At 42.2% G+C, this 22,242-nt stretch overlaps 1 protein-coding gene across 2 annotated transcripts; it reads left to right on the top strand.

The window, feature by feature from the left end:
- The first annotated feature begins 4,169 nt into the window (after positions 1-4,169).
- On the top strand, positions 4,170-21,935 carry dspa (desmoplakin a). Of its 2 annotated transcripts, none has more exons than XM_074688348.1 (24): positions 4,170-4,537; positions 5,616-5,700; positions 5,821-5,939; positions 6,248-6,392; positions 8,669-8,794; positions 8,943-9,002; positions 9,088-9,255; positions 9,344-9,448; positions 9,527-9,622; positions 9,716-9,841; positions 10,053-10,205; positions 11,046-11,200; positions 11,366-11,492; positions 11,606-11,792; positions 11,906-12,171; positions 12,754-12,935; positions 13,030-13,168; positions 13,476-13,669; positions 13,814-13,976; positions 15,209-15,292; positions 15,407-15,514; positions 15,661-15,759; positions 15,896-16,393; positions 18,226-21,935. In XM_074688348.1, the coding sequence occupies exons 1-24, from the start codon at positions 4,290-4,292 to the stop codon at positions 21,448-21,450; spliced, it is 6,858 nt and encodes a 2,285-aa protein (XP_074544449.1). In that variant the 5' UTR covers positions 4,170-4,289; the 3' UTR covers positions 21,451-21,935. The 2 variants fall into 2 exon arrangements, with proteins under 2 accessions (XP_074544449.1, XP_074544448.1); XM_074688347.1 differs by having other exon boundaries at positions 15,896-17,710.
- Positions 21,936-22,242: the final 307 nt, after the last annotated feature.

Below are 22,242 nucleotides of genomic sequence, written 5' to 3'. Positions count from 1 at the left end.
TAAAGAACCAGGATATACATCATTTTGTGTGACATAAAGCTGTTGAATGCAATTAGTGCTTTTAAATATTCTGTGCAGCATCAAATGAATGAATGATCTTTTGTGAAATAAAAATATCAAACCATTTTTTTTTTTATTTGTGTGCTGCTCTGTTGTCTGAGAAGAAGCAATAAAAATGACCGGATCTTTTTGTCTGAACACCTCACACACCTGCCAAGCACACAAAGCTGTCTACTGCAGTGTGTGCAGAATACATCCCGTGGCAAAGCGCCAACAGAAACCAGTCGACCGTTGTACCGTCACACTATCTCACTGCGCTGTTTGTTATCATTCAAAGCTGCTTATTACCCACCCTAGCAACTAATACAGGTGTGTCAGGGACCCGCCCTGACGCAATGTTGTGAGTCACCTGTGATGTGGATGTGAATGTGCTGTTCTATCTCTGCATCTGTGTGTCATAAACTGGCTGGTTACACATGAGGTGTAAACTTAAAAAAAAAAAAAAGTGTGCCAGAGCATTAGAGCTCTCACCCAGCTAAGAGAAATTTAGTATCCTTTTTCACAATGATATAACAGTGTGTCATTTTTATCACTGCTTAACTGAATTTCAGAGTCGGCAGCATTTTAAGGTATTGTGATAAAAAAAAGTACTTCATCGTACCACAAGAGAACAATGTAATCTCACATTAATAAACTTTTAGTGCTCTTCTCGTTTCAAAGTCCAAAAGATATCTCAACAATGTGTGGTTTATAACTTAAGGGTTTAAGTCAACTAAGATAGATAGTGAGAAGAAGAAACATGAGTAGTGTACACAGTGTAACCACACCAAGATACACACTAATACTCGCACACACTGTAAAAAGCCTTCAGTAAATCTACCTGCAGATAAGCAAATATTAAAGAAGAAAACGCGGTGACAACAAAGGTTTCTCAAGTGTAAAATCACTGCGTAAAGGCCTCTGATGTTGAGGGTTTTATTTTCCCATGAGAGCTGAGGTCATGTCCTGTGCGATGCTCTGGGGAGTTTTGGACGGTTTAATGACCGGAGGAGTTTTCACATTCCAGGATTACACGGAAATTCCTCTGAAAGCAGGACATTTTAAGGCTAAAACCTGATAACTGTTTTGCTTCAGTGTGTGCCTGGAAAACATAAACCAGTTCATCAAAATGGGATGAGTGGTCTGGTACACTTATCTAGAAGGATTCAAAGGAATATTTACTTAGAATTAATTAAAAACCAGAATTCAATGAGGATGAAAAGAGTTGGAAGACTGGGGGTTTCTTGGCTCATCAACTCCAATTAGGTATAAAAATCTTGGCTGCTTTTCTGCACTAACACACACACAGTTCATGTGAGGACTTTGGATTTTACATGTGTACAGGAAACAATGGAAAAATGTTTTTTAATAAAGTCTGAGGAAGCGTCTGTATGACATCAAGCTGCAGTGTGAACTCAGATCAGGACACCAGGTTAATGAGTGAGACGTGTCTGTTGTCTGTGCAGTTTTCAAACCAGCTGTCAGTCTTTAATTTCTCACTGTTTACTCAGTGAATGATGTCAGAGTTAATGTCTGGAAATGATAGCACACGCACGTCTACCAGCAGGTCTCACGGTCATTATTAATCATCAGACTTAATTTGTGCCACTTAACCTGGTGTTGCCCTTTCACTAGTTTTGATTCATCATATTTCACTCCTATGAGGTCACACATCTCTGTGTCTGTTTGTATATCACAGATGTCTCTTTGGGTTCACACATGTCTGACAAAAAGAGATCTCTTGTTCACAGCACAGGCATGAAGCCGAGGCTAAAACGTACAGCAAGCAAACATTGAGTTAAACATTTACTCTGAAATGGAAGAGAAAGCCAACAAAGGCTTTACTTTCACCAGGAGATGATCAAAACACACAGAGAGTATAGCTAAAGTGAGGCATAAGCCATGCAGGAAGATAAGCCAAAGGGTGGGACAGTGAATGACAGACCAGTATCACAAAATCTGACTGTAGATCCCTGCAGTGCTCGCCACGCCTTACTGTGATTGCTGTGACACTTTGATCTCCCACAAAGACTCTTATCTTGTGACACAAAAAGAATCAAATACAAAATGCAAATGAATAAAACCTGCAGAACAATCTCATTATGGGTTTGAGGTATCCTTACATCAAGGCTAAACCCTCTCTGCTTGATACCTTGTTCCAATCAACCTGGACTATGAAGTACACAGGATCATAATCTTTGGTTATTTTGGCATGAGGGCTAAGATGAAGTCAGTTCGTGGTACTGTGTTCATGTTCAAGCTTGCAGCAGGAACAAACAACCTACAGGAAATTATTTTGACCCAGTAAGAAAGACATGTAAGGTGTGTCTAGGTGTGTGTGATCAGCGTATGAGGCTGGTCTTTCTGGAATTTCTCTAGAATGGATGGGGCTGTCATCATAGCTTTGAAAGATACTCTGAAATGTTTAGATTAGACAAGTCAAGCCAAGTTGTGTGGTTGTTTGCTTTACATGCAGTCAGAGAGTTTGATTGTTCAGTATAGTGTATAGCAAAGTCATGCTTAAATAGGCTGAAAATTCCAGTTCAGGGTGTTGGTTTTTTAAAGTTGTCTGTTGAGTTGTTACCCATGGGCACGCCTCCGCCTCCACTCCTGTCTCTCTGTGTGCCTCTGCCCTCACACTTCTATGAGACAGTGTAGCAGTTGTGTGTTTTTCAGTTGTTATAGCTTGTGCTTGAACACAATAAGGCACAAGATAGATGTAAGAAGAGGAAACAAAGATTTAACAATGAGTTGTATAATATAACCATGTCTTAGAATATATAATGTTTTTTCTATCATTTAAATCTTTTAATCTTTTCTAATTTAGCCAATCTGTACTTATAATCTGTGTTAATTGTTTTCTCTACAGACATTTTACACGCTTTACCCCACCCATATTCTTCAGAATCTGTCTCTCGGTATGCATGACTCGCCCTCCTCTGTGTCCCCGTCCCTTTCACTTTTCAAAACCCAGGCACGCCCACCTGTGATGTGACCTGTCAGCCGAGGAATGAAAAGCTAGGACAGAGGCAAAACAAGCACAAAGGAGGTGATGAGGGATGAGAGAGAAACAAACTGGGAAAATAAAGTGTCCGTTTGGTGAACTTGGTGAGACGTGGTTTTCTGCTTCATTCAACACCAAGACCTCAAGTGGACTCCTCTTGACCTCAGGAATGTTAAACTTTGGTTGACAAACTCTTTGCACAATCACTCTCTTACACTCACTCACTCTGAGATAAAAATGTGTGGGCTGCTGTTATTCCTGTCAAATGGATATGACAAAATCCCTTACCAAAGTGTGGATGACCCCACATTTGTCTTTAAGCTGTAAAAAAGGGGAACATTTTGCAGTGGCAGCAAATACTGCCATACTGATATCTAAGAAGTCATCCTAGAGATGCTGGGTGCACATTTAGGGTCATTGAAGGGAGACGTTTTAAGGATTTAACCTCAGTTTACATAGGCTTTGTGTTTATCACACTGATGCAGAGATCCACACCACTGGGAGTGTTTTTAAGAGGCAATTTCTAGACTTTGGTCAAACAGCCAAACATTAATCAGAGTAAACTAGAAAAAAAGGAAAAATAATGCAGTCAAAGCAGGAAAAGGCGTAGCCTGATTTTTTTTTTTTTTCCAGTAGGGGCCTACTTGCTAAATTGTGCACGTCCACAGACAGCTGCTTTGTTATTGTAGGCATATGTTAATCCGTGACTTCCAATTAATAGATCACTCAGTAAAATTTAAGCCTGAACATATTAGGGAACTACCATTAATTTAGACCATAATAATACAGACAGATTTGAATCACTTAGACTTGATAGGATATCTTCTTAAATGTGGTACAATGCTTTGAAATGTAAAATAACCTAGCCAGTGAGTTACTCATGAGCTCTACGTCATGCTATTACTACTTCATCTAACATATGTTGAGTTTTATCTTGAAATAAGTGAGAATCCAAGTTTTGATTGCAACACAACACAACTCCTCCGTAGATCTTTTAGTGTGAATCGACTGCACTAATCTTCCCACACAGGCCAAGTACGCACAGGAGCGTTCCATAAACACAGCAAGGTGTGGTTTCTCTCCAAAAGAGCCCAGCTTCCGTCTATTCACAGCAGAGCCTCATTATCTGCGCAACAGGAGACGGGGAGGGGAGAGGCGCGCGCTCTGTCCTCCGTCTGGTCAGCAGAGCTGCCGACCAAAACTAACTTCAACTTAACAATTACAGCTTAAAAACAACTTCGCGAACATGAGTATGTACGGCTCCAGCCAGAAGCTGGCTCAGATGGGCCCAAGAAGTAATTCCCGGCCGGATTTGTCGAGTCAAAGCTTCAGAAACGACGTGTTTGTCGGTGGAAACGGCTTTCATGGAGACTACCAAGGAGGGGAAGGCGGATACACCTATACCACCTACTCCAGGTCCTCCATGCACGGCGGTGGGCTCGGTGGACAGAAGGTGCAAATGAGTATGGCAGGAGGCGGTGGTGGTGTAATAAGGTAAGAAAACCACCTGTTACTTTGAATGACTCTTTACAAATCCTCCAATCACCAATAAATGAACGTATCCCTTGTGACGTAAATACGTAAAATTGAAAGTAGGTTGAGAATCCTAAAAAATATATAAACCAACTTAAAAAAAAATGTGTTTCTCTTGGAGATGTGTACGTGAGAGGAAACAAAAAGATACTTGCAGGAATGCAGGTTATTATTTCAACCCCATTCAGAGGCACAATGTCGTCGAGCTAGTTCAAATAAAACCACCGAGAGCTCACCTGCTGAGTTTTAAAAATGTAGAGCTATATTCAAGAACGTCAACGTTTTTCAAACCCCGAGTCTCTCTTGACATCATTTCTTTTGTTTTCACATTTGTTTTTGGCAGTATGTATTTCATAGTAATGCTAGTTGTATCACTCCTGACCTGTTGCCCAATGAACTGAATTACATAGAAGAAGTATGTGCACACACACCCCTGAGTGTCCTCCCACAGCTATCATTCACTATGATGTCAGTGTCTTATGTTTGAGCAGTGATGTCTGTGTTATTGCAAGAGCTTCCCAAACTGTTTCCTGTTTTAAAATTCCATGTGTTAATGCTTAACTCATGTTAAACTACAGAAAAGAAAAGTAAAAGTGTGATCTGTGTGGGGGGAATTTTAAGCACATTTAAAACCTTGTTTTGTGTTGACTCTTGGGTCACCAAGATAGATTCTCTTGGGTGACCCAATTCCCCAAATAACTTAACGTCAGAGGGAAACAATAACAAAGACATTTATTCTTCATCAGAAACTACATTTACTGGTTTCCACGTTGTTGTTATGCCGAATTGTCCTTTAGAGGCAGTTTACTTTTTTTCACTCCCAGTGAAATTCAGTAATCATTGATACGCGTTTTACAGTGTAGTAACCTATAAACTGACAGTCGCAGTTTCTTAAAGGAAGCCAAAAAAAAATATTTGCATGTTAAACCTTTTCCTTTGATGGAATACTTTACTAAGAAGTTGCATTTCGTATTAAGCTATGAACAGTGATGTTATTAAAAGCTGTTACAGACTGATTTTGTTCCTTTCTCTTTTACAGTGTGCAGGCTATTCAGCAAAAGGCATTATTCCTGACAGGACAATGCCAGGACTACCTACAGCGGGCAAAGATGATTCTCCAGGGGGTAAGTTTATCACAGAATCATTACTGTTTGTAAATTAAGATATGAGAACACTTCAGTCAGATAGAAGGGAAGGATGCAATTTTTAGGCAACTAAGGGTTTGTTCTGTGTGGGTTTTATAGGGGGGTCCAGCCGCAGAGGCAGAAAAGCTGTTGATCATGGCTGCAGAAACCATGGACCAGATGAGAGTCTGCGGCAGAGAGCTGCAGCAGATGCGCATACCCAACGATGTCCTCAGAAAGTAAGCAAAGAGACAGTGTGTGTAAGAAAGTGTGTGTGTTGTCTTTGCACAGCTATATTGGAACACACATGCCTCTGGTTAAACACGGGTAGATTAGTTAAACATGCGTGTGTTTCAGCAACGTCTGAGTTTCATATGATAGCTGTTCTAAACTTTTTATGGACGTGGAATTTCAGAATTGATACCGCTTTGAAAAATGTCTCTCTTCCAGCTGTCTTTGCCCTGCTGAGCTCTTTGAAGTTGAGCGATGATGAAAACTCGACTTGAAAGATTCACAGAGAATTTTCCTTTTTTGTACAACTCTGCAGCCTCGAGCAGTTTCAGCACATGCACGGTGCCATCCAGCAGCAGCTGGTCGGTGGGGTGACCATCAGACGCAACAGAGGCAGTGTGGGCTCCCTTGACGGGGGCAGGATCTTCAACGATGCCATGGCATGGATTTCTCAGCAGAAGGTGAATTATTTTATACTTCAGGAACAAACAAAAGAAAACTGTATGAACGTTTTAACCGTCTGGACAAAGCTTTCACATGTGTAATTATCAATTTACATGTCAATCATACAGTAGTGCTTTTCTATTACTCTATCTGCATACCCGTCTGACTTGTTCCATGACAGCATCATCTTGTGTCTGGGTAAAACTTCGACAGTGCCAAACAGTTTCAACTTGTTAGAGCAGTGTGAATAGTTGCACCTGCATGTGTGTGCATGCCTGTGTGGTGCATTAAAGCGCTCTTTTTCTATGTGAAGGGAAAGAGAAAGGGAGGGAGGAGAGAGAGGGTAGCACTTACGCTATCACGTATTGTGACCTCCTGTAAATGATACCATCTGGACACACTGACAAAACCTGATCCATGAGTGAAAAGAGGCCACGAGAGGTGAAGAGGGATTGAAACAAAGCTGAGGAAAGAGCTCGGCCATATGAGAAAGAGGCAGAGAGAGGAAAAGAAATTGAGTGAGGTAGATAAAGACTCTGTGGAAGCGGAAAGAAAAGTAGAAGTAAAGCAGTGTGAAATCTGACACTTTCTACTGACTCATTTGTTATGGGACAGTGCCGCTCAGCAGATCTCTAACATGCTCATGGGAAAACGCCCTTCAGCAGTCTACCTCACCAACCCTCCCACCCAACCAAAAAAATGCACACCCTGACAGTCTGTCAACACTTCAAGCCTCACCCTCCTGATTCCGTCATCTGTTCTCCCCCTGACACACAATACACAAACATTTCCCCACATAGCTTTGTGTATCAGTCTCTGTTCTTAAACTTTTTTTATTCTTAAGCTCAAAAACCAGGAACATACCACCTTAAAACCTGCCTTTACCCCCTGCTTTTCTTTTGTCTGGCTGACCTCACTGTCAGCCATTGAACCTCCAGTCCTACTTAACTTTACATAACTTTGTTGACCTTTCTCCCCCGTGGACAATAACTGCACCGCCAACAGTCTACTCACAGCTTTGTTGTGTGTAACGTCTGCCAAGTAACTATGGAGGGAAAGGGAGTGGTGAGAGAGCAAAAGTCTTAAGAAACAAAGCAGAAGAAAGAGAGAAAAAAATTACAAGTGAAGGCCGGAGACTTGACTTACTGGCAAAGTGCTTATCAAAGCTGAGGGCTGCAGACAAGGGGGGAATAGTTGGGATAGTTTCCTGCCTGGCGGTGAACTTATGGTTATCTGCTGACACCTAGAGGACTATGAGGGGAAAGACAGAATTCAAGTCTTGAGAATAAATGAGAGGAAAAGTGTGTATGACTAGCCAAAGCTATCAGGAACAGAAAAAATGAGCAGGATAAAAAGTAATACTATAACACAGCAAACATGAGCAGCATAGTTTGAGTCAATTCTACACATACATTCAAACTCCTATACATTACTAAAGGGTGAAAATAATCCCTATCAAATGCAAAGTTTATCTTTAAAAGAGAGAATGCTACTTCTTAGGTATTAGAGGACTTTGAAAAGTGATTTACTTTAGGTTGGAAAAATACAAACCGTGAATTAAAACAAAAATATTCTGTTTACGACTCCTTAAAGTTTTAAAATAAGTAGGGATGCACGATATTGGATTTTTGCCGATATCTGATATGCCGATATATCGAAACCCCTTTTGGCCGATACCGATACCGATAATCACAAGTTTGTTTGTTTTTTTCACTGTAAAGAAAGCTAAGTCTATCCTGTACTGGAATTTATATGTTACTCTTATTGTGACGGTCTTATTTGTTTAAGAAACACACATAAAACAAGACAAAAAACATTTGATTTTAACATAAATAAGAAATGTATTATTTTTTCAAACTCAAGACATTCAGTATTGAAACACAGAAAAATAATTTCTTTAGATCACATGAACTTTAAATGTACAATGCATTTTTAAACATGACCAAGTTGCATTTGATTATTTTAGAGCTACTGTAACAACCTGGCGACAGACACAGAGCTCTGCAGTGCAAATAAATGAAGTGCTACATTTTATTTAAGGAGCTTATTTTTCAGATGGAAAATAATAATAATCCTCACTGAATAGCACCTTATCGGCTGTGCTTATCGGCAGAAATTCTCATATCTGCCGATACCAATAAACATGTTTTTAAGCTTTAATCAGCCGATACCGATATTGTGCCGATAATATGGTGCATCCATAAAAATAAGCCATTAAATCTTCTGTACTCTTGTTTATGAGCACATTATTTGCTTTCCCAAATGTATAAAATGTGACCCTGCACCTTTGCAGCGCATGATTGAGACGGCTCCATTTGGTGACGACTCTGAAGCCATTGAGAAGCAAATCATGAACCACAACAAAACCCACAGCTCCATCCAGAGAAGCCAGGAAGTAGACCGAGCCCGGGATGACCTGGTAAATTATCTGTTTTCCTTTCTTTATTACTCACTTTTGCTACTTTTGACTGTTTTAGTCACATAGCGTGAGTGAGGAGTGTCATATTTTTTTTAATCTATGCACTGTGAGATTGTTTAAACTTAATCCATTCAAAAACTCTTTTTAGCATTCAAGGGGTGACAAGTACAACGCCTCCATCCTGGAACAAGAATGGGAGAGCCTACAGGTAGAGTAGTACTAGTTTATTAAAAAACCAGCAATCTGCTAGTGCTTTTTCTCTTACTCATGAATGCGCTTGGTGTCTACCTCAGAAAATGTCAAACAACCGCGTCAGGCAGCTGCGTGACCTTCAGAGCATCATCGAGGACATCTCCCGAGCAATCATGTGGGTTAATGAGAAGGAGGAGGAAGAGCTTATGTTTGACTGGGGAGACAAAAACATCGATCAGTACATCCCCAAGAAGCAAGAGAGCTACTCAGTAAGTGTCCCTGTCATGTGTTTTTATTCATTTCATCAAAAAATCTGCAGTGTATTGTAGAGAATCCCTCACCTTGTTCTCCTTGCAGGGTCTAATGAGGGACCTGGAGGAGAAAGAAAAGGAGCTCAACAAGCTGAAGCTGAAATCTGATGGACTCCTGAATAACAACCACCCTGCCTCAGATAAGATTGAAGTAAGACCTTAAGCTCTTCTTGGGTATTTATGTTTGCAAAATATTCAGTGTTGTGCTGATGACTAAATGCGCCCACAGGCTTACATGGACACCCTGCAGACCCAGTGGAGCTGGCTCCTCCAGATCACCAAGTGTATTCATGTGCACTTAAAGGAGAATGCTGCCTACAGCCAAGTAAGCGCTCAGATCTTTTCTCACTCTAATTAAAATCAAACCACAAAGGTTTTCTTGTGAACTCTGATCCAAGCTTTTTATTGCTGTCTACAGTTTTTCAAAGACGCCAACGAGACCTATGCAAAGCTTCAGAAAGAGCATGAGAGCATCAGAACCAAGTTTACCTGTGACAAGAACACTCCCCTGGAAAACCTCATTGATCTCCTGAAGAACCTTGAGGTATTATCACACTCTGTTATGTGACGCTGTAAAACCCAAATATGCTAAAACAGTTTGCTCTGTCCAGTGACCTGGATGCAAACAATTTGTATCTGCTCGGCTGGTTCAACCAGTTCTTCTAAGAGGCTAAATGCCTCAGTGATCTTCTTTGATGTTGTAGAGTTAAAGACTTTATTAACACTTTTGTTTTTTTGTTTTTTTATGTTCACAGAAAGAGAAGGAGCGAATCATCGAGCACAAGAGGCAGGTTCAGAGTCTGGTTAACAAATCAAAGACCATTGTTAGGCTGAAACCTCGCAACCCTGAAGAGAAGAGCAGCAGCCCTGTGATGGTCCAGGCTTTATGTGACTTTAAACAAGACCAGGTGGGAAATGCCCTCTAGTCCTGCCACAGAAACACAAACAAATACACAAACATACACACTAGAGCCCGACCGATATGGGATTTTTGGGGCCGATGCCGATACCGGGGGCAAAAAAAAGCCGATATCCAATTTATCGGCTGACTTATTTCATTTCATTTCATTCATTGATATACACAGGATATATACTGTATTTAATTAAACATCATTATAATACCCATATGATTCAAGACAGAGACCGAACACTATTAAATTAAAACAAGAAACTTTGATTATAAAATTGTCAACAAAAGAACTGTGGTGTAAACCAATGATAAATAAGAACAAGCTGTAAACACAATAATAAGTAAAGAAGTCAAACTGTAAACACAGTAAGTATAAGAAAAATAAAAAATGTAAACACAATGAGCAACTTACACGTCATTAAAACGCCGTATTACAGTCTTACATTAGATAATGGTGGACGTGTGAATTAACAGTGGCAATTATCTCTGTTTATCTCACAAAAAGCAACTAACACAATGTCAAAACGTCGTTCTATAGTCTTACATTAGATAATGGTGGACTGAGGGGGCAGGCACTTGGGCAGTGTGCAGCTCAACACACAGACACACAGGAGCAGGAGTGACAGAGTCTCAGTCCTGTGTGAAAGTTGTGACAGAATCTGTGACAGAAACTCCGCGGAGGAAAATTTTTTATAATCAGCTACATGTTGGCCGATGTTGATTAATCGGTGACAGGCATAATTGGCCCGACCGATTAATACGATCGGGCTCTAATACACACAGCATATCAAGCTTTGAATATGAAGTAAAAGTATGTTTTTCACATTTTGTGTTTCAGAAAGGAATTTTTAAAGGCAATGAGGGCATCCTGAAGGACAACTCACAGCGCAGTAAGTGGCTTGTAACAGGACCCGGAGGTCTGGACATGATAATTCCCTCTGTGTGTCTGCTGATCCCCCCACCAAACCCACTCAGCATCGGCCTCGCCTCTAAGTAAGAAACACTAAGTCACACAGCTCCTGTTCAGATTGGACATGTTCGAATTAAGTGATCTAAAGCAGATACTTTTTTTCACAACATGCTGCGTTTTATTGTGCATTCACATAGTTTTGTGGGTTCGCACTCTGAGTGTGATAAATGGCTTGTACTGTTTCCCAGGAATGAGCAGTATTATGAAGCCATCATGAGCATCTGGAGTCAGCTCTACATCAACATTAAGAGCCTCATCTCATGGCAGTACTGTGTCAAAGACATCAATTACATCAACTCCCTCACACTCAGCATGGTAAGTAAAGACGATGAATTAAATTACGACTATATTGTGCTGTTTTGTAAGCCATGAAAACTAGAACTAGATTTGATTATCTTGTGTCTCTCCCCTCCCCTACTGTTGTGCAGCTGTCTAAGATGCGTCCTGAGGAGTACCGCAGTATCATCAAAAGACTGGAGACTCGATACCAAGAGTTCCAGCGTAACAGCCAAGGCTCTGAACTGTTTGGGGAGGAGGACAAGAGAACCATCCAGGGTCACATTGATCAAGCCCAGAGCCACTATGACACACTGATTATCCAGCTGCCTACATACAGTGAGTTCATTCATATCTATTTTTCTACGTGATCTCTAAGCTGTTTAAGAGCAATCCCACCACTGTTTTTCACTGTGAATAAAACTATCTAAACCACCCACAAACCATTGCAGAGGATGAAGGAGTGAAGCCTGAACCACCCAAGCCATCAACCATTGAAGTCACCAAGACAACTGAGGTCACCGTCAGCTCTGAGCCTCCACCACCACCAACTCCACCACCACCACCCCCATCGACCCTCAGCCTCAGCCTGCTCAGCAGTCTGCAAGAAATCCGGCGCAGGCTGGAGCTGGCTGAGTCTGGTCTCACCAGTCATCTTCACGTTCCCCTGGGCGAGAACAGTGTGCATGAGTGCACTGTGTACATCGAAAACCTGCAGGTATGAAACATTACAACTTTGGATTAATGTGAGGTTTTTATACCAAGGTTTTTACACTGCAAAAACTGAAATCTTATCAAGTGTTGTTGTCTTATTTTCAGTAGAAAATTCCTTTTTAGACTCATTATGAGCCAAATTCACATGACCAATCCAGAAAAATGTCTTGTTTAAAGTTATTTAAGGATAAAATTATGTCTGAATTACTCCTAACCGGTAAAAAAATCTGCCAATGGGACGAGAGAAAAGTTTCTTGTATTGAGACATTGTTCTAGTCTCAAGGAAATTTTCAAGCAATTTTTACTTGTTCCATTGGCAGCTTTTTTACTGGTTACAAGCGATTCAAACCTCATTTTTGTACTCTGATAACTTGAAACAAGACATTTTTCTGGATTGATAAGTTGAAAGTGGCTCATATCAAGTGTAATAGACAAATTTTACTTCAAAAAAGACAAAAACACTTGATAAGATTTCAGTTTTTTGCAGTGTATACCATGTTTACACCAAAAACTGTGTTTTGTCAAAACAGTGAACACACATCTGATCATTTTGAATTTAGCTTTTTTATCCCATTATGTTAACAAGGCAGTGCATCAGGACCTGGACTCCATTTACGATGAATACCTGCGCCTAAGAGAAAAGATCATAAAGCAGCTTGAAGGTATACCTGCAGACTCTGAGCAAGCCAAGTTCCTCCGTTCTGAGCTGGAGATCATCAACCAAAAACTTGGGGGTCTGCAGGGTCTCTACGCAGCTTACATTCAAAGGTAATTCACCTTACTTTGTAATCCCCCCAGGGAAGACTGACAGAAACAAAAAAGCAGGTATATTAAAGGTACTGGTACATTGTGTCTCTATCAGGCTGGCAGCTCTGAAGAGCTTGCTCCAGAGCCTTCTCCAGGCTGAAGACATCATAAAAGTCCACGAGGCTCGACTGACAGAGAAAGAGACCTCCTCCCTGGACCTACGAGAGGTGGAGAACTATCGGAGCATTCTAAAGGTTTGACACACTTTTATCTAAAATGTACATTTGAGTTATTTTCAAACTACAGCGGTAAAAAGAAACTCACTTATGAAAACATATGGAGTATAATACTTTTTGGGAGGATTTTTATCCATAATGTATTTTGGTTGTTCAACTTTTATTTAAAACTTAACCTACCCTGTTTATTGTGCATCACTGTCAGGGCCATGTTACGTATGTATCACCTCTACAGCACCTGTTGACAGAGCTAAACTTTCTTTAATAGGATGTTTTTCAGTATCTAGTTTAAAATGTAATTTTGTTTTGTGATTCTCTACTAAAGCAAATGAAGAATGAGCTGGATCAAAAACGAGACCTGCTGACAGCCGTAGAGTCGAACCTGAGCAAAGCTGTGCACAGCAATAGTCAAATCTCTGGGTCCTTCCACAAGTGTGATGTCGATTTGTCCAAGTACTCAGATCTGGTGGGTCAGTTATCTGAGCGTTGGCGCCGCATCCAAACCCAAATTGATAGCAGGTAGGGTATTCTGTTCTGCACGTACACACATTTCTTACAATACCTGTAAATATTTTCCATTTCCCCCATGCACCATTCCCGAAAACAATGTGGAAAAAACATCCTTTCATCCCTTCCTCTGCCTCCCACTCTTTCCTCCTCTAGAGTGTGGGACCTGGAGAAGCAGGAGACACAGCTGAAACATTATCAGCAAAGCAGCACTTCCCTGGAGCAGTGGATAGACAATGCCAGGAAGCGCCAGGACAGCCTGCAGATGGTCAAGCTCAATGATGTCCAGACTCTGATGGACCACCTCAACCAGCAGAAGGCATGCTTACAACAACATATTCTCATCATATGTGACCTGACCTGTCTCTAAATCTAAAGTATCTAAATATTAACGTTTCAGCTAAGATACGTTTCTTTGATTATTTATGATGTTGGACCATGTGTCCTGGGCGAAAAGGACTCTACAGTCACAGACCACGTTCCTCTCAGATTTGACCAAGTCTAAGAATACGAGACAATGCGGAAGTGCTAAAATCTGTTAGTGTTCGCTTGAGGCTGGCTCCGGAAGTACTGGAAGTCACATACACACCAAGCCAAAAAAAAGTTACTTTCAAAGCAGAAATTAACCTATCTACAGCCTGGTTCAAAAAACGTCTCCTGTCTGAGTCGCTAATTTTACTACCGGCACCCACTGTATGGGGGGTGAATTTTTTTCGAACGCGGCCATTCAGAGGATATTAAGATCGCGAGCTCCCCCAATAAGAGGCACAGCTGAGGGTCACGTGACCGACAGGCGCTCTATGGCTGTAGGCAAAGCCCTTGCCACTACCAATATGGCCGCTATAGCCGATGTGCTTCATTTTCCGTTTTTAGAAACAGACTGGTGACGTCGGCAAGACTACGTCCATGTTTTATACAGTCTATGGAATTGACTAATGTAACAATCCTCCACTGTGTTCTATGGCATTTTTTTATAATTCAGGACAATGAGGAGGGAGGATTGTGAGACAACAAGCAGTTTTCAAGGACTGTGATTCAGTATCTAGTATGTATCCAGAGTCAAAAACAACACAGCAGAGTAGGTTGATAGGGAAATATAGTTACTGTGTAATGCAGACCCAACTGTCTGTCAATGAGACCACTCAGTCACCTGAGCTCAGCTTGCCCCTCTTTCACTTGGGAGTCTGTATTATTGTTTTTTTTTTCATCTTTTGTTTTTTTTTTAAAGTCCTAAGCTAAACAAGAATGTGTTTTTTTGCATATGAGACAGCCAAGTGACATCCAATCACAAGTGATCAACAAATTTGGAAATGCATGATCTACGGGTGTGAATAGCTGAGAAATCAGCCAGACCACTTTGCCATACCAGTTGTCTCAGTGACCTTTAAAATCACGGCAGTTGTTAAAAAGTTAATAGTTGAGTAAAATATGACAGTATAATGTCATTGGTATTCAGTCTGATGACGGATCTCTTTGAACAAACAGAGATCTGACAGTTTGAGGTCACATTAAACCAGACGATTTGATGTCCCTGCTTTGCTTGCCACACAGGCACTTCACACAGAAATCAAAGGCAAGAAGGAGAAAGTGGAGGATGTGCAGAAAAATGCAGACACCTGTGCTGCCTCCATAAAGGTAGGTATCCAATTTATGTTCGTTGTTTTTATATCCACACATATTACTAAGTTTAAGAGCACAAGCAAATACTGCAAAAAAACTAAAAGCTGTACTTTTACCATGTATTTTTAGGATTATGAGCTGCAGCTGGCTTCCTACAGCTCAGGTCTGGAAACTCTGCTCAACATTCCTATCAAGAGAACCATGCTTCAGTCACCAGCCTCTGTAGTCAGACAGGAAGTATGTGTGCTGTTCATCCATTTAGTTCAATGTATTTTCTGTTTCCTTAATATTAGTCAAACAATGGTTTAAAAGATCACACTGGTGTTTAATCATTACATTTACATTTTAAATCAGTACTAACTCAGTAAGCTTGTGTCCATCAGGCAGCTGACCTCCAGTCCAACTACATTGAGCTGCTAACCCGCTCCAGTGACTACTACAAGTTTCTTGGAGAGCTACTGAAGAACATGGAGGAGCTGAAGGTAGGTGGAAGAAGTGAACGCTGGCTAAATTTGGGAATATCAAACCCTTTTTTTATTAAATATAAATAACATGATGACAATGAGATTCAAACTAGTTGACTCAAGCTCTTTCTGTTTTTGACTTTGCTTTTTCCAGATCAGAAACACTAAGATTGAGTTGCTGGAAGAGGAGCTGAGGCGACTGAAGGAGGACATCCGAGATCGTAACCAGAAAAATAAAGATCTGGAGGATGCTTTGGGGCGCCTGAAGCTGGAGCTCACTGATTCAAAAGAAGAGTTCATCTCTTTGGGGGGAGAAAAGAGAACCATAATGATGCAGCTTAGCACTACCAAGGAGAGCCTGGATGGCTTGAAAAACCAGACGACAGATCTGAATGACCAGCTGACACGCATTACATACCAGCTTGATGAGGAAAAAAGAAAGAGAATGTTAGCAGAAGAACGCTACGCAAGTCAGCAAGAAGAGTATGAGGGGGCCGTTCGTCGCAGACAGAAAGAGCTGGAGGAGCTCAACTGGATCAAAATTGACTTGGAAAAGTCTGTGAAGGACAAAGAACGCGAACTGGAGAGGATGAAGATACTAATGGAGGAGGAAGCAGCACGTCGCAGAACCGCTGAATCAGAAATGTCAAAGGTAAGAGCACAATGCACCCAGGAGGTAAATCAACTTAAGCAGACATATGAAAAAGAGATCCACGTTACCAAGACCACCATCCTAAAAACTTCACAACAGAAGGAGGATGATGCTGCACAGTTGAGACTGCAAATTGACAGACTAGCCGCTGACAAGAGAGACCTAGAGCAGGAGCTGTTGAGAATGAGGCAGTCCATTGCTCACACAGAAGAGCAGAGGAGCCGAGCAGAGCTGGAGGCCAACCAGCAGAGGGCCTCAGTGACACAGGAGACAAGGATCCGCAGCGAGTTGGAAGTTCAAGTGAGAGCACTCATGAATCAGAAAGAAGACGATGAGCAAAAACTAAAGGAAGTCAACAAAAGCAATCAGGAAAAGTCCAGGCAGATCAGTGTGCTAACATTCAATCTGGAAGAAGAGGGGAAGAAGAGGAGAGCTCTGGAATTAGAAATCAACCGCCTGAAGCAGGCCGAGGCAGAGCTGAGGGCAAAGAATGCATCATATCAGGACGAAATCAACACGCTGAAAGTGTCGGAGCAGGAGATCCGCATCACTCGAGTAGAGCTACAGAAGCAGACCAGTGAGAAAAACAAGGCTGAACAAAGCTCTGCCAGGATGCAGAACCGCATCCGGGATCTTCAGGGATCTCTGGACAGTCTAGAGGCCGAGTTGGAAAAACAGAAGAAGTCAGCCCAGGATGAGCTAACACGTAGAAAGAGAATTGAGGCAGAGTTGGAGAGGATGACACATACTTGCAGAGAGTACACCACAACAATCAGTAGCCTGAAATCTATCCAGATAGAAGCAACCAACACTGGGAGGAAGTACGAGCAGGACCTCAGCGCCCTGCAGGCCGCTCTGGACAAAAGCCTGAGGGATCATAAAATCACCAAGGATGAACTCGCAGCCGCCACAGCCGAGCTGAGGGCGCTTAGACAGAAACTCCAGCAGGAAGAGGCTCGGATTCGCGAGCTCAACCAGCGCAATGAGAGCCTTTATAAGACCATCGAGGAGAAGAGCCGCCAACTGAATGACTACACCACAGAGATTGAGAAGCTTAAGACTCTGACGCAGAACCTGACGAAGGAGAGGTTGAGGCTGGAGGAGGAGGTGAGAGCAGTTAGGCAGGAGAGAGATGAGATGAAGTTTCACAAAGATGCTGTGGATGGACAGAGTGCGGCACAGATCTCTGCCTTGCAAGTCCAGCTGCAGAGTAGCACCATGAGGACGACGGAGCTCCAGACTCTCATCAATGACCTGACCAGAGAGAGAGAAAAGCTTAAAAAGGAATTTGACAAAATCCAAAAGCAATCTATCGAGGTACTTTTGGTTGCATTGAAGGATCATCATCGCTTCATTCCAATAATTTGCTTCAGCATGAAACGCTTGAGATGCATATAGACTGAATCTGATAGTAGCTCTGCTATATCAGTGACACATGACTTTCTGACAGAGTTTGCATGAAATTCACTAACTTACGAATACTTTCATGAGATATGCATGTTTGTCTCTCACCATACACACGATGTGATTTAACCCATATTAATTAGTCACTTAATACTAATCACAGAATAATATATGATGTACACATCTATCAACTTGTGTTCATTATCAATTTGCTCAAATATAACTAACAACTAACTATTTTAACTGAATGGCATTCAATTGGCTTGTGTCATCATAAATCAAATACATGTTCACTAAAAAACTTCACCACAAAGATAACACAGGCATGCTCCTCAGAATGAACACCTGTCACTTGTTGCTTTGCGCATCCTGTTTTAACAAATCTGCTAAGACAAAGTGCTGATGTTTCTTTTCTTTGCCTTCTCCAGACATCCATGATGGTGCACACATCCCAAAGCCAGTACACTGAGCTGCAGCTGGAGAGAGACAGTTTGCTGTCCAAGCTGAAACTCCTGGAGCAGGACAAGACCCGTATGCAGCGCCTGGAAGAGGAGCTCAACCGCATCAAGATCTCACTGGAAACTGAGCTCCGCAACAAACAGCGGCTGCAGGACGAAAAGAACGCCATCCTCAAAGATTTCAACTACATGAAGAGTCAGTTTGAGCTCAGGGATGGCCAGATAAGGCAGTGTGAGACAGACAGAGACAAGCTGGATCGAGAGAGGCTCTCCTTGAAGAGTGAAATCGAGAGGCTCATGAGGGAGCTGAAGACTGTTGAGGAGAGATACAAGAGTCGACTGTTCAACTCTGAAAAGGAGGCAAAGGAGCTCGCCATGAAGAGGGACGCCCTGGAGAAAGAGATTCTGAGGCTGCAGCAGAGACCAAGCTCCATGAGCAGGCAGACCCAGACTGACGAGAAGGTACCAACAGTCGATCCCTCCAAGCTTGTGTTTGATGGAGTGCGCCGCAAAGTCACGGCCCACCAACTGTGCGACTGTGGCATCATAAGTAAAACCACTTTAGAGCAGCTCCTGAAAGGAAAAAAGACAGTTGATGAGGTAGCTGTGGATATCCAGCCCAGCCTTAAAGGTACAGGCGTCATTGCTGGTATGACAACAAACAATCAAGGAAAAATGCCCTTCACTGAAGCCAAAAACAAAAAGCTCCTCTCTCCAGAGAGCGCCCTCATGCTCTTAGAAGCTCAAGCAGCAACAGGTTACATCATTGACCCTGCGTTTAATGAGAAGATGCCTGTGGATACTGCCTGTTCAAGAGGAATAGTAGAAACAGAAGACAGAGACACCCTGGCAAGAGCTGAAGCAGCTAGCACAGGCTTCAAAGATCCATACACTGGCAAAGTGTTATCTGTGGGCCAGGCTTGCAAACAGGGCCACATAGACAAAGACACAACTGTCCGCTTGCTCCAGGCTCAAGAGTGTGTTGGAGGTATAATTGACCCTGTTCTGAGTGTGTACCTTCCCAAAGATCTGGCTCTGGATCGGAATCTTATTGATGAGGATCTTTACAGAGCTTTGAACAAAAAACCCACCTGCTACCTGGACCCTGCAACAGGAGAGAAGAAGAGTTATAATGAGCTGAGGAAGATGTGCACAGCTGAACCGGTTTCTGGTTTGCTCCTACTCCGTGGTCCAGAAAAGCCCATGACAGTGAAGGGTCTTCGTGGTGAAGTCTCTGTTACAGATCTCATCAACTCTGAGCTGCTGGATGAAACTGATATAGCAAAAATCAACCAGGGCAAACTCACCAGCAAAGATATTGAAAACAAACTTAAGACATACCTCTACGGCTCCACCTGCATCGCAGGGATCTATGATGAGGCCAATGACAGGATTATGCCTTTCTATCAGGCAATGAAGGAAGGTCTGCTCATGAGAGGAACCACCCTGGAGCTTCTTGAAGCCCAAGCTGCGTCTGGTTTCATTGTTGATCCAGTCAACAATGTATTCTTGACAGTAGAGGAGGCCACAAAGAGGGGACTGGTCGGAAACGAGTTTAAGAACAAGCTGTTGTCTGCAGAGAAGGCAGTAACTGGATACAGAGACCCATCCACGGGAAAGACAATCTCCCTCTTCCAGGCTATTGACAAAGATCTTATTGAGAAAGGTCATGGAATCCGTCTTCTTGAGGCCCAAATTGCCAGTGGTGGGATTATTGACCCCAAAGAGAGCCACCGTATTGATGTCGCAGTTGCCTATAAGAGAGGATACTTTGATGAGGAGATGAATGAGATTCTGACTTATGAAGGAGATGACACCAAGGGGTTCTTTGACCCTAACACTAAGGAGAACCTGACTTATCTTCAGCTAAAGGAAAGATGCATCACAGATAGCAAAACAGAGTTAATTCTCCTGCCACTCAGAGACAAGAAGAAAGCCCAAAAATCAGAAGAAACCCGCACCAACGTTCTTCGCAAGAGGCGAGTCGTTATTGTTGATCCAGACACTGGGCTTGAGATGTCCGTGAGGGAGGCCTATCATCGGGAGCTCATCGACTACGACACCTTCCTGGACCTGTCGGAGCAAGAGTGTGAGTGGGAGGAAATAACCATCAAAGGTTCTGATGGCTCTGCACGTTTAGTGATAGTAGACAGGAAAACGGGAACCCAGTATGACATCCAGGACTGCTTGGACCGCGGTATCATCGACCAGCAGTCATTTGATAAGTATCGTGCTGGGACACTAACCCTGACCCAGTTTGCTGATGAAATAACAAGCAGATCCAGCGCCACAGAGATGTCTATCTCTGCCAGCAATGTTGATGACGTGGTCACCTGCAGCAGTCCCACTCAAGCCGCACCATCATCCCCCACTGTCCGCAGACGCTTCAACAGTATTTCCATCACTGTGTCTCCCCCTGAGATGTTCGACGACCACTGCCCTGTGGGGGCCATATTTGACACAGAGACCTTGGAGAAAATCACTATCCCAGAAGCAGTCCGAAGAGGCATAGTTGATACTCTTACAGCACAGAGGCTCCTGGAGGCCCAGGCATGCACAGGTGGTATTATCAACCCTGCCACTGGTGAGAGACTGTCTCTGCAGGATGCAGTGCATCAGTGCGTCATTGATGAAAGCATGGCCACAAAGCTTAAACCTGCACACAAAGCCTATATTGGCTTTGAGGATGTGAAGACCAAAAGAAGGATGTCAGCAGCAGAGGCCGTAAAGGAGACATGGTTGCCTTATGAAGCTGGCCAGAGGTTTTTGGAGTTTCAGTACCTGACAGGAGGCCTGATAGAGCCAGGCACTGGGCGTCGCATCACCATTGAAGAGGCCATCAGCAAAGGCTGGTTGGATGGAAAAGGTGCCCAAAAGCTTCAAGATACAAGGAACCACCAGAAGAATCTGACCTGCCCTAAGACCAAACTGAAGATCTCCTACAAGGAAGCCATGGATAGCTGTATGGTGGAGGAGAGTAACGGGATGAAGATGCTGCAAGCCTCATCAATTTCTTCAAAGGGAATCAGTAGTCCTTACAACGTCTCTAACCCATCATCTCGCTCCGGGTCCAGGGCTGGCTCCCGAACCGGCTCCAGGAGTGGATCTCGTAGGGGCAGTGTGGACTACACCTCTTCTTACAGCTTAACCTTCTCCTCTAGCAGTACTTCTTATAGCTCCAACAGCCAGTTTTAATAAACAGACGAAGAATTAATTAAACTAGACAAGCAGCTTTTATCAGTACCTTGCAGATTGCTTTTTTTAATGTTTAACCTGTGAGATTTTGGGAGTTTTGTTTAAAACCTGACACTGATTCTTTTACGTATTTTGATTTTATCTTTTGTTGCAGTTAGTGGTGATTTGGTGTTTCAATATCATGTAAACTACAAAGTAATACAAATAATGCTTTCTTCTTGTAACACATAGATGGTTGAAAATATTTGTCATAGCTCGTTTGAAAAAAAAAAGATATTTTGTTGAGAATTTATAATGTTATTACAAAATATGGTTCTTAGCCTCAGCCTTGGCATCAAGGCAACATTAATTTTGATTTTCTCTTTGTGTTTTTTCTGCTTGCGTAAAATATGTTTTATTTTTTAAAAAAAGAAAAACACTTCTTTTTCATTTGCATATTTGAGTTTTACCTTGCAACACATACTGTAGTCTGTTAATCATGATCACCCAAGAGTTTTATTTGCAACTGAAATGTTTTCCCAAGTGATTGAAAATAAAATTTTCATGACAAGCTTTGGTCAATTATTAATTTGGTCATTAATTTAACAACAGGTTATCTGCAGTGTTTTTACAGTTAAAACAGTTTATTATTAAGAGAGGAGGCTGGTGTAGATTCTGTGTACAAAAACGGTTTCTGTTGTTACCTATGGATGGCGCTAATTGTCATGTAAACAGTAATTGCAGCTGGTTATACCTCTTCATCAGATTTCATCAGATATTTGGAGAAAAGCTAATTTGTTGATAGTTCATGAG

This window comes from Halichoeres trimaculatus, unplaced genomic scaffold (genome assembly GCF_033239565.1).
Source record: "Halichoeres trimaculatus isolate MK-OKI-2021-1 unplaced genomic scaffold, fHalTri1.1 fHalTri1_scaffold_15, whole genome shotgun sequence".
Taxonomy (NCBI): domain Eukaryota; kingdom Metazoa; phylum Chordata; class Actinopteri; order Labriformes; family Labridae; genus Halichoeres; species Halichoeres trimaculatus.
The sequence above is the reverse complement of the archived record's forward strand: the minus strand, read 5'-3'. Positions and strand labels throughout refer to the sequence as shown.